The sequence below is a fragment of the Equus przewalskii genome, chromosome 1, assembly GCF_037783145.1.
Source record: "Equus przewalskii isolate Varuska chromosome 1, EquPr2, whole genome shotgun sequence".
Classification (NCBI taxonomy): Eukaryota; Metazoa; Chordata; class Mammalia; order Perissodactyla; family Equidae; genus Equus; species Equus przewalskii.
In genome coordinates this window covers 66,770,205-66,785,130 of record NC_091831.1, presented here as the reverse complement: position 1 = coordinate 66,785,130, position 14,926 = coordinate 66,770,205, and the positions used below count along the sequence as shown (strand labels likewise).

Here is a 14,926-nt window from a genome sequence, read left to right as displayed (position 1 = left end):
AATATTAGGTGGCCTGCTCGTTCTGAGCTTCAAGAATCCCTGTGGGTCTGGCTATTCTTTGACAACTTCCCACCTGGGTAAACTACCAAGGACTGTCCTACTACCCAGTGTGAGAAATTCTTTTTTTATTATTATTTTATAGAGGTCGCATTGGCTTATAATATTGTGTAAATTTCAAGAGTACATAACTATATTTCAGTTTCTGTATAGACTGCATTATATTCACCACCAATAGTCTAGTTTTTATCCATCATCACACATGTGTACCCCTTTATCCCTTTCGCCCTCCCCCCCCTCCTCCTTCCCCTCTGGTAACCACTAATCTGTTCTCCTTATCTATGCGTTTGTTTTCTTCCACATATGAGTGAAATCATTTGGTATTTGTCTTTCTCTGTCTGGCTTATTTTGCTTAGCATAATACCCTCAAGGTCCACCCATGTTGTTGCAAATGGCACAATTTTGTCTTATTTATGGCTGAGTACTACTCCATTGTGTATATATACCACATCTTATTTATCCATTCGTCCATTGATGGGCACTTGGGTTGCTACCACATCTTGGCTATTGTGAAAAATGCTGTGATGAACATAGGGATGCTTGGCATTCCTGAAATAAACACTTTTTCTGAGCTAGCTCATCTGGGCATCCTAATCTCCATGAGAGCTTTTTAAAAATTTAGATCCAACTTTCTGCCCAAGATCTGCTGACTCAGAACCGGAATTTCTGTGCCCAAGGCTATTACCTGGAGGAGGAAGTGAGAATTTAGGATTACTGGATAGTGTGGTGACTGTACTGGACAATTGCATAGCCACAGTGAGGAACAGAGAAGGCAGAGGGGCAGCCTTAATCTGCCAGGACTCCAGTTAACCTAATGGGGACCCTTGATGGATAAAGACATGCTCGTGGGTTTGCTGGTGAAGACGCTCTGCTTACAGCCAGGTGAGGCACTCAGGCTCTGCAGCACAGACGTCGGGGCTGCAGCTCTTGCTTTTTCTTTTCACTAAAACTTAACTTTTTTTACACTTGTTGGGTGGGGTGTCCCATGGGTGAGGATTCGACTATTGTGTTCTAAACTGGAAGGAGGTGGGGACGATTTGAAGTTCACTGAAAAACCCACCCAGCTCTTCTTCTGATCTTGCTTAGAATGGAAAATACAACCCGGCTCTCAGGGACCTAGTATATATTATTATCTAAGGGCTGGTCTGCAGAGACAGCAAAACTGGATTCAAATCCTGACTCCACATTATACCAGCTGTGTGACTATTGGCAACATTCTTAACATCCCTGAGCCTCAATTTCTTGATCTGCAAAATGGATGTAATGATGTGCCCCTCATGGAGTTGCAGTGAAGATCAGAGAAGTGGTGTATGTAGAAGTAAGTCCATCACAGCTTAGCTACTGTTTATTAATATTATGGTGGCTAATAGACTGTGAGCTCCTGGAGGGCAGACATATGTGAACATGAGAATTATTTCCTTTCCTCCCACCTGCAGAGGTTACCTAACAACTATCTAGTACAGAGATTAAGTATTTGCTGAACACTCTGATTCTGATTCTGATTTAGTTAGGGCCTGGGCCTTTCATTGCCTTTGAGCCATTTTAGAAGTCGGCAAACTGTAATAGCAATGCAACATAATTCTTGTCTATAGATATGCAGATAATTCCTGTTATAGGTTCAATTAATTCTCCTCCCTCCCTGTGTGGAAGAAGCCAGTTTTACCTCCTTTGGCACATTCGTGTCAATATTCCAGCTCTGTCTGTTTGTAGGACTGGTTGTCACCTCTTACTGGTTCCCTCATTAATGGTGAGTTAAAATCTTCAGCACATGCTCGTTTTATATCTGAATGAAAGTCATGATTTTACCTTTTTTTTGTAAAGTATCTTTTAACATTACTATTACTCCTTTAGCAAAATAATAAGTTTCTATAGAAGGCAGACACCACTTTTGAGTCTACTGCTCAGGGCCAGGCGCTGTCACAGGCGGACAGAGAAAAGCTTCCATGCTCCAAGCAGTCAGTGTTCAGATCCTGTGCCACAGCTGTCGGTGACACAGAGGAAGGCGCTTCTCTCTAAGCTTCAGTCTGCCCATCTATGAAACGGGCTCACAACCAGTACCTGGGCCCCGGGACCCGTCGCCTAGAACCCACTCCCTCACCCCTCTCTCTCCCCTTCTGCGCCCCCACCCCGGGAGGCGCGGGGAACTCAGAGGGCGGCTCCCTCCTGTGCAGGCGCCCAGGCTAACACGTTGGCCCCTCCGCCTGCGGGGTGTTTAGGCTCGGCGCTGCCCGCACGTTGCGGAGTGGGCCTCTGGAGGGGGCTGGTTCGCTCAAGCCAGAAAGCCGGGAGCCGCCCAGGAATTTTGGCTAGGACTGAGAGCATTTCCTCCTGGGCGGGCCCGGCGCGATCCTGGGGAGAGCAGCTGGGGGCAGACGCTGCGCTGCGCTCGGCTGGGCCGGCACCATGCGGTCCCTGCTCTGCGCGCTGGCCGGGCTCGCCCTGCTCCGCGCCGCGGGCGCCTTTGTCGGTGAGTGGGACCCGGGTGCCGGGTGAGGGCGAGGGCGAGGGTAGGGGAGAGCTGCGCCGAGCGAGGTAGGATGAGCAAGAGAGATGAAGGGAGGGAGGGTGGAGAGGGGGGAAGATGGAAACAGAGCCAGATGGAGAGAAAGCTGGAGAAAGAGATGCAGAGAGGGGGAGAGAGAGAGAGAAAGAGAAAACAGAAAAAGAAAGAGAAAAAGGCAGATGGGCAGAGAGAATTAGAGAGAAAGGAGAAAGAGAAGAATAAAGAGAGAAAGGGAGAGGCTGAGAGAAAGAGACTTTGGAAGTAAACAGATGGGTATGAACTATGAAGGAGGAAAGATAGAAAAAGGAGTTTGAGAAGCAAAAGGTACAACCAGGAAAGAAATAGAGGAACTAACCTGGCAAGAAAAAGAAGGGAAGGGGAGGAGAGAGAAGGAGGATATTGAGGAAAAGAGAAAGATTTGAGAGAGACTTAGAGAGAGTGGAGAAACCCGATGCCCAAGGAGAGAGAGGAAGGGACAAGGATCACAGGGTGGGAGGTCAAGTCTACAGGGTGGGGCAGCCCCCCAGGCCAGCTTCATCCAGAAGGCCTGCAGAGGCGTCCAGGCCTGGTTTTACTGGGCATTGCCGGGGAAGCTAAGCTTCCACAGTCGGATGACCCAGGCCTGGCCTAGCACAGCCAGCCAGTCAGGAACCAGGCAGGCGGGCCCAGGAGAAAGGCCACTGGGTCACCTGCCAGGAGGCCTAGGGGGGTTCTGCTGTCTGGGGGAGGAGGCAAGTCTCCAGGCTTCCGGAGAGCTTCCCTGAGCCCCTGAGTTGCCTTGGGTGGGTGGGTGGGAACAGGGTACAGGAGAGAGAGGTCCTCTGGGTGCTCCCCTGGCTGGGATCCTTGCCTTGCACTCTCTTCCCTCCCTTCTGCTGACAGCAGTCTTAGTGCTGCCCCTTCACAGGTGAGGCTCAGACAGGATGGCTGCAGATGTACTTACGGTACACACAAGTGCTCATTCCACCCCCACCCCCAAGACTCTGCACAGCACTTTAGAGTTTACAAGCCACATTCCCATTTACCCAGCATCTCGTGCAGGCCCCAGCCAGAGACCACTGGTGCTCATCCCAACTGTGCAGGCGAGAGGAAGGCTGAGGTCTCCCCAAGCATCCAGGCCTTCTGCCCTCTCAGTCAGCCCCTTGCCCCCAGCCAGGCTGCCCCTCATCAACCTGGAGTCACCCAGCTGAAGTGTCTATGTTAAGATGGAGCCCCCCTCACCTGTGCCCAGTCCCTTTTGGGGCACAGTGAACTGTGGGAGTAAGCTCTCAGGGAAAGGATTGAGGCCAGTGCTGAGCGACCTTGGATGTCACTTCACTTCTCGGAGGCTGTTTCGTCCTCTGTAAGTTGGGGAGAATAATACTCACCCCACAGGGCTGACTTCAAGGATTGGATGAGAAGGAAAGGGCCCAGCATGGAACACGTCTCAACACATAGCCTCCTTCTCTTGTCCCCTCAGACAGCTCCACTGATCTCTCTGACTCTCAGTTTCTCCACGTGTTAGGGAGGACCAACAACCACTTCCTCACAGCCTGTGAAGAGTAGCTGGGATGATGCCCAGCACAGATCCAGGCCCATAGAGCATGAGCTTCCCTTTTGCTCCCTCTCCCTTACCCTCCTCCTGGAGTCCCCAGCTCCAGGAGCTGAGGGGACAAAGCTTCATCTGTGCTCCCCTAGAGGGAGGAGCTGGCTGCTACCCACAAGTGGCTCTTCGTGGCCCCTTGGCCACAGATGGTATATACACTTTAATTTAAAACTGTTTTTAAACATTTTCTTTCTGATTATGCTTGCTCATTGCTACACATTAAGAAAAAAAAGAGGAAGTATAAACATACTAATGTAATTTCACATTGAGGTCACACATTTTTGTGTATAACCTTTCAGACTTCAGATAATATACCGTTGTTTTTCTTAAATTTTGATTATGAAATCTTTTGGATAGAAGAGCAGAATAGTATAATGAAGCCCCATGTACCTATCACCCCTCTTCAAAAAGGGTCTATTCATCTACAATTCCCACCCTCCCTCCTCTCCCTCAGATTGTTTTAGAGGAAATTCCAGGCATCATATATTTTCATCTATAAATATTTCCTTATGTATCTCTAAAAGATAAATAATCTTTTAATAAGCATAACTGCAGTACCATTATCACACCCTAAAAATGAACAATAATTCCTTAGCATTATCAAATGTGCAATCAGAGTTCAAGTATCCCTAATTGTGTCATATGTTTTTATATTTGGTTTGTTTGATCCAAATAAGGTGCGTGCATTGCTTTTGTTTGATATGTCTAAGTTTCTTTTAATATGTAAGTTCTCTTTTCCCCTTTTTTAAAAAAAATTTATTTGTTGAAGAAACTGGGTAATTTGTCCTGTAAAGTTTTCCACAATTAGATTTGAGCTGATTACATCCCCTAGGTGACATTTAAATGTTCTTCTCTCCCCTGTATTGCTTATAGATCTAGAAGCTTGATCTAATTCCAGTTAGATTTTTTTTTTTGCAAGAATGGTCTTTATTGCTTTAATTCGCATTTCTTTGATTATTCCTTAAGTTAGACTTTTCCTTCAAATGCATATTGGTCATTTCTACTAATCTGTGCAAATTGTCTTAGACATTTTAATTTTGGTATTGGGATTTTTCATATTGATTTGCAAAAGCTCTTTATGTATTGCATGAAGCAAACTGTTTTGTGTTACTTGTACAGACTTTTTTTTAAGTTAAGGCTTCAGCTAAGTCCCTTTCCTATTTTGCTGTCAGAGGGATCTGAAGGCCTAGAGCCTGGTCCTTTTAACCAGTGTAACCATTCTCACCCATGCCTTGGGGCCCATCAGGGAAGCTCTCACTGTCCACTGCTGCTGCAAGTCCCCGTGGACGTCTGTCCTGTATTGGAATTCTGCTTTTTACTTTGGGTGAAAGGGGAAGATGCTGAAGGGCTGTGGTGAGGATCACAGCATTTCTGTTTACAAAAATGGATGTTGTGGGGAATGAACCACCCAAAGATAATTTGACCCAAGGCACACTATTTGGGTTCTTATAGGGCCTCCAGACAGCTGCAAAGGTGTCATGTGTGCAGGTCCCCTTTGCCCATACCTGTCCAGATCCTTATTTACAGAGCAGGCAGCTGAGACCCCAAGATGGGAAGCCCTTAACTTATACAAGTTCACATGATTGCCAGGACACAGTATAGACAGTGTCTAGCAGGTATATTTAAATTCTGTCCCCACCACCTCCTACCTGTGAAATCTTGGGCATGTTACTCAAAGATCATGTGAGATCTTTGGTTTTCTAATCTGTAAAAAAGGAGGTACTGAGCTCACGGATCAAATTAAATGAGATCATGTCAGCACGCAACAAAAAGCCTAGCATGTAATTAGTGATCACAAATCAAAAGTAACTTTGAATATAGAGGATGGTTATGCCTATTCTCAAGGTGAAGAAACCAAGGATCCAGCAAGTGGGATTGGCTTGTAACAGAGCCCAGAAAGCCAGGTCAGCACTCAGCCCTTTGTGCACTTGTTGCAGGAGCCCCTGCCAAGCATCCCTTGGATCCCTGCATGGGATTAGTCCTAGAGCAGACACTTCCCCATCTTGGGGAGACCTGATCACAGTGATCTAGCAAGGAGCACTGGCTCCATGTGGAGAGTCGGCGCCCTGGGGGCTTTCACTGCCTTGCTCAGTCTTCAGCTCACCTGGTAAATGCTTTCCATGGTGTTTGCACATCACTTGGCAATTCCAAGGCATCTTCAAGGGTAGGATCCCCTTTGATCAGCACAGCAGTCCCTCAAGGTAGACAGGGCAGAGCAGGTCCCTCACAGACGAGGAAGCTGAGTGAGAGGCAGAGAGCACAGTCAGTAAGCAGTGGAGTTGGGACTGCGTCTCCCACTCCCAGTCTTGTGTTCTTTCACAGCACGTGGAGAGAGGTTTATCCTGGATGGCTGTTTAGACCTTCTCAGTATTGTGGAATTTTGGAGTGTTCTAGTAGTACATTTTAACCCAGTGGATTAAAAAAACAGTATTCCAAGATAGAAGGAATCTGGATTCTATACAGACTCAAGGAGCTGCCTGCCAGCCCTGACCACCAGCCAGTCTACCTCTGAACCAATACATGAGAAAGAAATAAAAAACGTCTGTAATCGAGGGGAGTTCTTTGTACAACTGTCTGGTTTGTATCCTAAGAAAAATACTAACTTAACCAGATACTGAATGTATTGGAAGGACATTGGTAAGCTCTCAGACTGGTCAGCTGGGCTCAAATCCACATCTGGAAAATGACGCGAGACTGAGGGAGATAGGACTTGTCTCTAACAGAATGGAACAAAACGAAACAAAAATGTGCCTCAGAATCTGAGCTCTCTCTTTGGGGGCTCGAGGGTCTCTCTCCTGTTTCAGCCAGAGCATTTCCACAGATTGGAGTTCTTCATATAATTGTTTAAAAATAGTATTCTTCTAGTTAAAAAAACAAAAAACAACAACAAAAAAAACACTGATAGTTTTGAATAAATCATAAATTTTAATACAAATATTGAATGTGGTAAAGTTTATTATTCTCTTATATTGAATGTGGTCAAATATAATTAACCCCAAAGTGACAATTGTTCCTGGTGGAATAGATTATGTCTTTGATGATTCAGGAGGCACAGCAGCACGCCTCAGGGTCACCACCGAGAAAGTATTTGTCATCATCCAGCATGGCAGAAATCATTTGAGTTGTAGGCACCTTCTTAGTGTTTGGGTCCCAAATACAAAAGGTCTTCTATGCCTATGAGTGGGAGGGGGCCGTACTTCCCACCTCTGAGGACCAGGACGCAGTGGCTATGTCTCTTTAACTAGAGAAGTTATCCCAGCACCTCCACCTGGGCCTCTGGGCTCTAGCACCTCTGCCTGGGCCTCTGGCTTCCACCAGCAGCCTGCTCTCCCTAGTGCACAATGTTCCACCCATGGCTGCCATCCAGGGTGCACACAGGCCCTGAACGGGAGGCAGGCCAGGGAAAACAACCCAGCATCCAAGAAAGTCCATTTCCCAACTGGCCAGGGCACGGAGGGTGGGAGCAAAGGAAGGAAGGAACACAGAAACCACAGCTTTGGCTGCTCAAGGGTGGTCATGGTAATCCTTCAGCTTTCCCCACTCCTACTATTGTTTGAGCTTTCCAAAAGTCCCGTAAAGCAGGCATTATTGTGTGTGTGTGTGTGTGTGTGTGTGACACCCAGGTCTTGCCTTGCTGGAGCTTCTGGCCTAAGAAGAAACTTTTCTTTGACTCATCCCAGTTCTGTCCTTGTAGCTAATTTTTGAGGCCTCTCAGTAGGCTTTGAAAGATAGCAGAATCGTGAACTACATGTGGGTGGCAGTGTCTCGAGCCTACCCCACCCTGTATTACAGAGGAGGCAGCAGAGCCTCAGGGAGAAGGAAGTTTCCACAGGCCTCCACCAATTAGTGGCCAAGCCAGGCTGAGAACAGTGTCTCCAGTGTATTTTCTGCCGTCATGAGTTGAGGTCAATGCCATGAGGATATGTGTAGGGGAGGGAGCAGCAGTGCAGGATGGTTGTGGGGTCCCTGGTCCTGCCCCCAGCTTTCTCTCTCAGATGAGCTTGTCAGGAGGACTGGATGAGCTCATGGACAGTTGTGCAGTGGAGCGCAGGGCACAGTTCTGTCCAGATGTAAAGGATTAGTGCTGTGTGATGTGGAGCGCAACCTCAGCCCAGACTTTTCCCTGGAGGGGTTTTGGAGCCAAGTTAGACCTCATCGAAGAATGTAGAGAACAGGATGTTTTGGGCCAATGGAGAGGAGCAGATTCATGTCATTCGTGACTTACAAAGCTGGCAGATCCCCACTTGGCCGGCAAGGTCACATTGCTTGCTCTTGGCCTAAGCTGGGGGAGCTTTGAGGGGAAAAGCGTAGTTTAGAGAGGGTAGTGAGGCTCAGGGGAAAAGTTTGGCCAAAGGCCCCTGGGCGGAGCCTGCAAAGGGTATGTGTGAACACAGATCCATGTTGAGACAGACCCCCATCTTCTCAGACAGCCCTCCCTGTGAGTGAGAACAACTCTTCCTGCCTTCTCCATCTTTCCTCTCCAGGCTGAGCACCCCTGTTCTTTCAGCTGAGAGAAATGAGTCAAAATTTGGAGTCCCTTCGCCATGGCACCTCTACACCTGCTCCTGTCTGTCAAAGGCCTTCTCACAATGTATGGCCCAGAATGGAGCATAGCCCTCCAAGTGGGGTCTCTCAGATCACCACCCTCCCTTGTCCTGAACATTTTATATCAATGCATGCAGCCCATGATGACTTCTGCTTTTTGCTAACAATCCTATCAGACAACTGGCTTTTGTTATAGATATTTCAAACCATATATACAAAGATAGAGAGAATAATGATTCCATGTCCCCCATTACCCAATTTTAACAATTACCAATCTTGGCCAATCTTATTTGCTCTATGTACCTACCCATGCCTCCTCCCACTCCCAGGCCTGGATTATTTTGAAGTAAATCCAGGACATCATAGCGTTTCATCTGTAAATATTTTAGTATAGATCTCTAAAAGACTCCCTTTTAAAAAAAAAACCAAAGTGCCATTATAATGTCCCCTTCCTTCCCCAAAGTCAACAAGAAGCCCATTGTCTTTTGAAGAGGCTTTTCTAAGTTCAGTGGAGGGAAATAATGAAAAGGAGAATGTAAAAAAACAAATTGTTCTCCACAAAAGATGCTTAGAGTGGAAGGAAGTTTTGTCCCTGCTCTTGGTTCTCACCCCTGAGTGGAAGAGCTAGGATCTAGAGAATCGCAGGGCAGGGGGACTCTGGCAGAGTTCCAGAAGGCCAGATTGCTCAAGTGAAGTCAGGAGAAGGCCAGGGTGCTTGGGGTCCAGTCATTTACTGATTGTGTGACCTTGGGCAAGTTACTCAACCTCTCAGAGTGACACATCATCACCAGCAAAATGGATCACCATCTCTGTCCTTACCTTAAGACCTGCCACCCTTCTGGGCAACTTTATATGTCACTTTGAGCAAACCAACCAATACCAAGGCCTTACAGTTACAAGAATTTTGCATCTAGAAAGATTGAACCCAATAAGTCTTACCTCCATTCTGCTTCAGATGTCCGCATCCATGGCTACAATCTTGATACTGTCACTATGAGGTTGCTCCATCTCGAAAAGCTAAAACTGCAGTATCCATTACCACTGTTCCTTCTGTTACCTCCATCATCTCATCACTTCTCCCAACTTAGTGGCCCTCCAATTGGCCTCCTTTCCTTCCTTATCCAAGCTAAGCTCCAGAGCTCATCCCCTTAAACCATTGCTGGTCAAATCAATGCTTTTGTGCTCTTACCCTCCACCACACTCATCCTGCAGACTCTCAGGTTTTAGCTCCATCCAGCCATCTGTCTTTGCTGCTCTACACCCAGCCTGCCAAGCTGCTAGGGGAGGAATAGCACTTCCAAAGTTCCTCACTGATGTCAGGTCATCCCGCACAGTCCTATACTGCCTCCTGTTCCCTTCATCCCCTTTTGGAGCCATCTCTTTATTCAAGCCCCCAACCCAGTGGTGTGCTGATAAACTGGCTCTGAAAAAAAAGAAAAAGACACTTGCCAGTTTTTATGGTGTAAATGCTCTCACCAAGACTCCCATTTTAGTGGCTGTATTTAACAACCCACGCACAGAATTTCTGAAAATTTAACAACTAGCTCTCCTCCTTCCTAACTCTCCATGAATTTTCAGCAGATGAAGCCCCTCTTACTTTACAGAGTGAATAGAGGCCATCAGGTGGGAAGTCACTCAACTTTTTGGACCTTAGAGATCTTGGAGCAGAACTTTTTTACCCAGTTTTGCTGCATTCTCTCTCTCTTCCTTCCATGTTTTTCCTATACCCCCACCATCATTTCTGGATTCCTTGGCCTCTCATCCCTTCAGGAAATGCATTCCTTCAGTTCTCCAGTCTTCTTCCTGTTCCTCAGGCTATAAGCATGGTTGTGTTTCTTCACTGCTTAAAAAACCAGAAATGACAACAATAAACACTTGTGTGGACCTTGTGATGTGATCTCCCTTGTTTCACAGCCAAGCTTCATGAAAACATTTTCCTTCTCATCCCACTGCAGTCTAAACTTTGCTTTCTTCCACAACTCCACTAAAAGTGCTGGGGTAGAATTTAGCAGTGACTTTGCTGTTGCTATGTTTTTTGGTCCTTATCTTTCTAGACCTCCCTGCTGCTTTAGGCCGCGTTGGCTGCTTCATCCTCTGTAAAGCTCTTTGCTTCTCTTTGTTTCTGAGACAGCATCCTCCTTCCAAGATTCTTGGAGGTTCTTCAAGGTTCCAGCCAACTCTGATGCCCTGCCAGCATCTCAGAGCCACCAACTCTGAAACCTGAGTTCGGGACCAGGGCTCTAAGACTTCTGGTGTGAGGGTTGGTGGTGCCAGGAAGAACCAGGGAAGAACCAACGTAGGGAGAAAAATGATGAGTCAAGAGTTGAACAGGTTGAACTTCAGATTCTCTGCTTACCAGCTGTGTGACTTTGGACGTATCATTTCATCCCTCTGTGAATCGATTTCCTTACATGTAAATTGGGGATAATAATAGGCTGTTGTAGAGGTTGACTGAGTTAACACATTTGTTTAGCCCACTATGTGGTACATAGTAAGCACTCATCAAATGTCGATAGTGCTAACTGGTCACCAATGTCAATGCTACTACTAGAATATTTCCTTACTCTCTATTCCTCCTGCTACTGCTTCCTTTCGTCACTTCTTACTTTATTACTGCAGTAACTTTCCTTCTTCAAAGACAAATCCCTCCAATTCACTCCCTGTATTTTAAAAACTCATATATGACTATGTCACTCTTCTGTTAAAATAACCCCCAAAACAAGCATCATGATTGGTTTATTAGGGCCTCTGGCTTCATTTCTAAGACCCACCTCTCCAGTCTCATCTCCCACCCACCCTGTACTTTGCAGCCACTCCAAACTCCCTGAGGGTTTATACACTGAGCCATGCTATTTCATGCCTCCCTATCTTTGCACATGCCATTCTCCCTGGCTGAGACCTTTCCTCCCTTCCTTACCTTACCCAGTTCAGGCAGCAGCTCCTTGAGGAAGCCCACCTGGGTCTCCAGGTGACCATGGCCATAGAGATAAGGGAGTGATTAGGGGAGCCCCACACTCACACCCTGACCCACACTGAGCCTTCCTTTGCTTCTCTTTGTGATGTTTTCAGGACCCACCTCACTTGAGCCCAGTGCTTTACAGGAGTCTCCAGTGTTACAGGGAAACTGAGGGCCCCACAGTGACAAGACTTGTTTTCCCACAGCTGCGGAACCCCTCATCCCCTCCCACGGAGACCTAGCTCGGAGCCCCAGGTGTGACAGACACCTGGCTGTCCACAGCCGTTTACACGTCATAGAGGAGGTAATAAGGGTGACCGGGGAGGACATGCAGCTTTAGGACCACCTGCCAGGCTGCAGGCTTTATAGGGCTGAGGCCAACCTTCCTTTGGAAAATCGGGGAAATCTAGGCCAATCCTGCTTTCTGGCCACCATGTTAACCATCTCCCTGCCCTACCTCGGTTGTTAAGCTGACCAGCCACCAACAGAGCTGCCTCTTCTGGGGCTCTTGCTCATACCAAGCCAGAGATCTCCACACAATTACTGGAGAAGTGGAAATTCATTCCCTTAGTGTTGTTATATAGCCATGGTTTGTAACCTGTGGTCCCCAAACTTGTGCGGGTGAAAATTCCAGTTTATTTCATAAAACTTTAACTGAAATTTAGCATTCCCATTCATTCTAAATGCAGACAACAAACCGTAGTAGTAATTACAGCACCGTGACTTTGTCATTGATAGAAATCAGGTAATTTCTTCCAATTATAGTTTTTATGAATATCTCAACATATCATTCATTCTCATAAGTATGTCAAAATTATGGTGGCTGTTAGATCTGATGCTAGATCATGTTATGTAGTGAGTTAAATTTTTTACCTCAAAAATTTAATTTTGGGATAAAAACTAGACTACTGGTGGTGAACACGATAGTCTATACAGAAACTGAAATATCATAATGTACACCTGAAAGTTACACAATTACAAGCCACTATGACCTCAATAAAATAACTTTTAAATATTTTAACTTTTAATATTTGAATAATACTTTGATGCAATGGCTGTTCTTATAAATCCTATATTTTATTTTTTCAGTTAAAGCATTTTCTGAGAAGGGGTCTGTAGGTTTCATCAGACTGCTAATGGGGTTCATTCACAAAAAGAGTTAAGAACCCCGAATAAAGAAAATTTCCAAATCCCAAACCTGTCATTTGGCAGGGTTGCCACCTGGGGGCAGGGCAACAAAAGGAATGTTAGCTCGCAGTGACAAAGTCCTGAAAGGGAAAAGGGGATCTCAGACTCCCTCCAGGCCAAACCTGTAAAACTGCAGAGTGCCAGAGTGACCTTAGAGAGAGAGCTCCTAGGATTTTTGTCATCGGGGGAACTGGAAGGTAGGTAGGGGCAAAACCTGAATGAGGAGGTCCCAGGTTGCCTGTCACTCAGTTCTGTCCCCACTGCACCCCAGTGGTCCTCCAGGTGCTCCTTAGGATGTGGCTGATTAAGCGGGACTTGGCACCACTCTTGTCCTCCACTCACCCTGCCCCTCCCCCACCCCCACCCGGCTCCCATCTCTCCTTGCTCTAGATGGTGGAGAAGACGGTGGAGCACCTGGAGGCAGAAGTGAAAGGCCTGCTGGGTCAGCTGGAGGAGCTGGCCTGGAACCTGCCCCCAGGACCCTTCAACCTGACCCCTGACCTCTTTGGAGAGGGTGAGCAGCTCAGGTAGCAGAGACTATAGCGTCTGGGGCTGGGCAAGCAGGATAGGGATGGCTGATCCACCACACAGGTGTAGCCCTGACAAGCTAGGAGCGGCTCCAGCTCCACCTGGGACAGAAGTGGGAAAGCATCCACCTCACCTCACCCTAAGTGTTCTCTGCCCCTACCCCCACCCTGGAGGTTGCCACAGCCACAGCTCGGGGCTCCTGGAAGAGCTGGCCCCATTCACCTGAGGGCCACTCTCAGCATCACCCTGACACAGAGCAGCTGTGTCCTCTGCTGGCCCTTTTCATGCCTCAAACCTCCTTGGCTCCTTTCATCTCCCTTCCAAGGAACCAATTCTGTGGCAGCATAACACCCTCTCAGGGAAGACTGGCATCCTCTGATCAGGCAGTGGAGGGATTGCCACCCTGCTCCCTCCTGGAGCCCTGTGTTTCCTGGAACAGGAGTTCCCTGGGGACTGGGAGGGGCAGTAAGGAAGCCTTCAGCACCCTCTGCTTGCCCACTCCAAGGCTACTCCCTTTCTTTCAGATCCCTCCTGGGCACGGGAGGCGGAGGAGCCCGGCAGCTGATGTGATGTACCTGTCAGACAGCTTTCCTCTGAGAACAGAGCCGTGCATTCTGGCCTTCCTTCCTCAGCTTTGTACACAATAAAAGCTACTTCTTTGGTCCCCTCTGTGTCTCTGTCAGTGACCTCTATAGCTACAGCCCCTTCTCCATCTACTTTCATGCCCTTAGGCCCACATTCACCTGCAGGCTCAGACCAGGGAGCCCCTGGTGAGTCTGTGCTTCTGCTCTCCTTATTTATAGGAGCTGATGGGGCACAGAGATAAGGCCAAGAATCCTACGGTGACACAGGATAAGGGCCCTTTGAGTAGCCTTCCTGCTCAAAACATGGCCACAGATGAACAGCAGCGGCATCACCTGGGAGCTTATCAGAAATGCAGAATTCGGGACACACCTTGGCCTCCTGAATCAAAATCTACTTTTTAATGAGATCCCCAGAGGATTCATGGGCACATTAAAGTTTTTTAAAAAAAATTTCTATGTAAAATTCACATAATATAAAATCCAAAATTTTAACCATTTTAAACTACAAATTCAGTCACTTCAAAATGTTGTGCAATCACTACTCTCTAATTCCAGAACATTATCATCATCCCCAAAAGAAACCCTGTACCTATTAAGCAGGTATTTCCCATTCCCTCTCCCACCATCCTTTGGAAACCAGTAGTATTTCTGTCTCTATGGACTTGCCTATTCTGGACATTTCATATAAATTGAATTATACAATATGTGGTCTTTTGTGTCTGACTCTTTTTTCACTTAGCGTAGAGTTTTCAAGGTTCTCTCATGTTGTAATGTGTATCAGTACTCTGTTCCCTTTTATGGCTGAATGATATTCCATTGTATAGATGAACCACATTTTATTCACCTATTCAATTGATGGACATTTGAGTTGTTTGCACTTTTTGGATATTATGAATAATACTGCTATGAACATTTGCATATAAGCTTTTGTGTGGATATACGTTTTCATTTCTCTTGGGTCTATAACTAGGGCTGGAATT

The 14,926-nt window shown here is 46.8% G+C and overlaps 1 protein-coding gene and 1 long non-coding RNA gene across 6 annotated transcripts in view; one reads left to right on the top strand and one right to left on the bottom strand.

Moving 5' to 3' along the window:
* LOC103541034 (uncharacterized) overlaps positions 1-10,556 on the bottom strand; it is a 46,883-nt gene extending 36,327 nt beyond the window's left edge. The window contains exon 1 of the long non-coding RNA XR_011538428.1: positions 6,250-10,556. This is a non-coding gene — a long non-coding RNA (uncharacterized lncRNA). The remainder of the gene's footprint in view (positions 1-6,249) is intronic.
* Positions 2,212-14,650, top strand: PLAC9 (placenta associated 9). Of its 5 annotated transcripts, none has more exons than XM_008507745.2 (4): positions 2,212-2,524; positions 11,853-11,950; positions 13,225-13,348; positions 13,887-14,650. In XM_008507745.2, exons 1-4 carry the CDS (start codon positions 2,461-2,463, stop codon positions 13,925-13,927), a joined length of 327 nt encoding a protein of 108 aa, XP_008505967.2. In that variant the 5' UTR covers positions 2,212-2,460; the 3' UTR covers positions 13,928-14,650. The 5 variants fall into 5 exon arrangements, with proteins under 5 accessions (XP_008505967.2, XP_008505966.2, XP_008505968.2 ...); XM_008507744.2 differs by having other exon boundaries at positions 13,225-13,361; XM_008507746.2 differs by having other exon boundaries at positions 2,215-2,524; positions 14,166-14,650.
* Positions 14,651-14,926: the final 276 nt, after the last annotated feature.

What these genes read in the sequence shown, in the direction of transcription:
- PLAC9 (XM_008507744.2), top strand. Translation starts at nt 2,461, where the DNA reads ATGCGGTCCCTGCTCTGCGCGCTGGCCGGGCTCGCCCTGCTCCGCGCC. An exon ending in CGCCGCGGGCGCCTTTGTCG is followed by an intron (nt 2,525 to 11,852) that starts GTGAGTGGGACC and finishes GTTTTCCCACAG; the next exon opens with CTGCGGAACCCCTCATCCCC. An exon ending in GTTTACACGTCATAGAGGAG is followed by an intron (nt 11,951 to 13,224) that starts GTAATAAGGGTG and finishes TCCTTGCTCTAG; the next exon opens with ATGGTGGAGAAGACGGTGGA.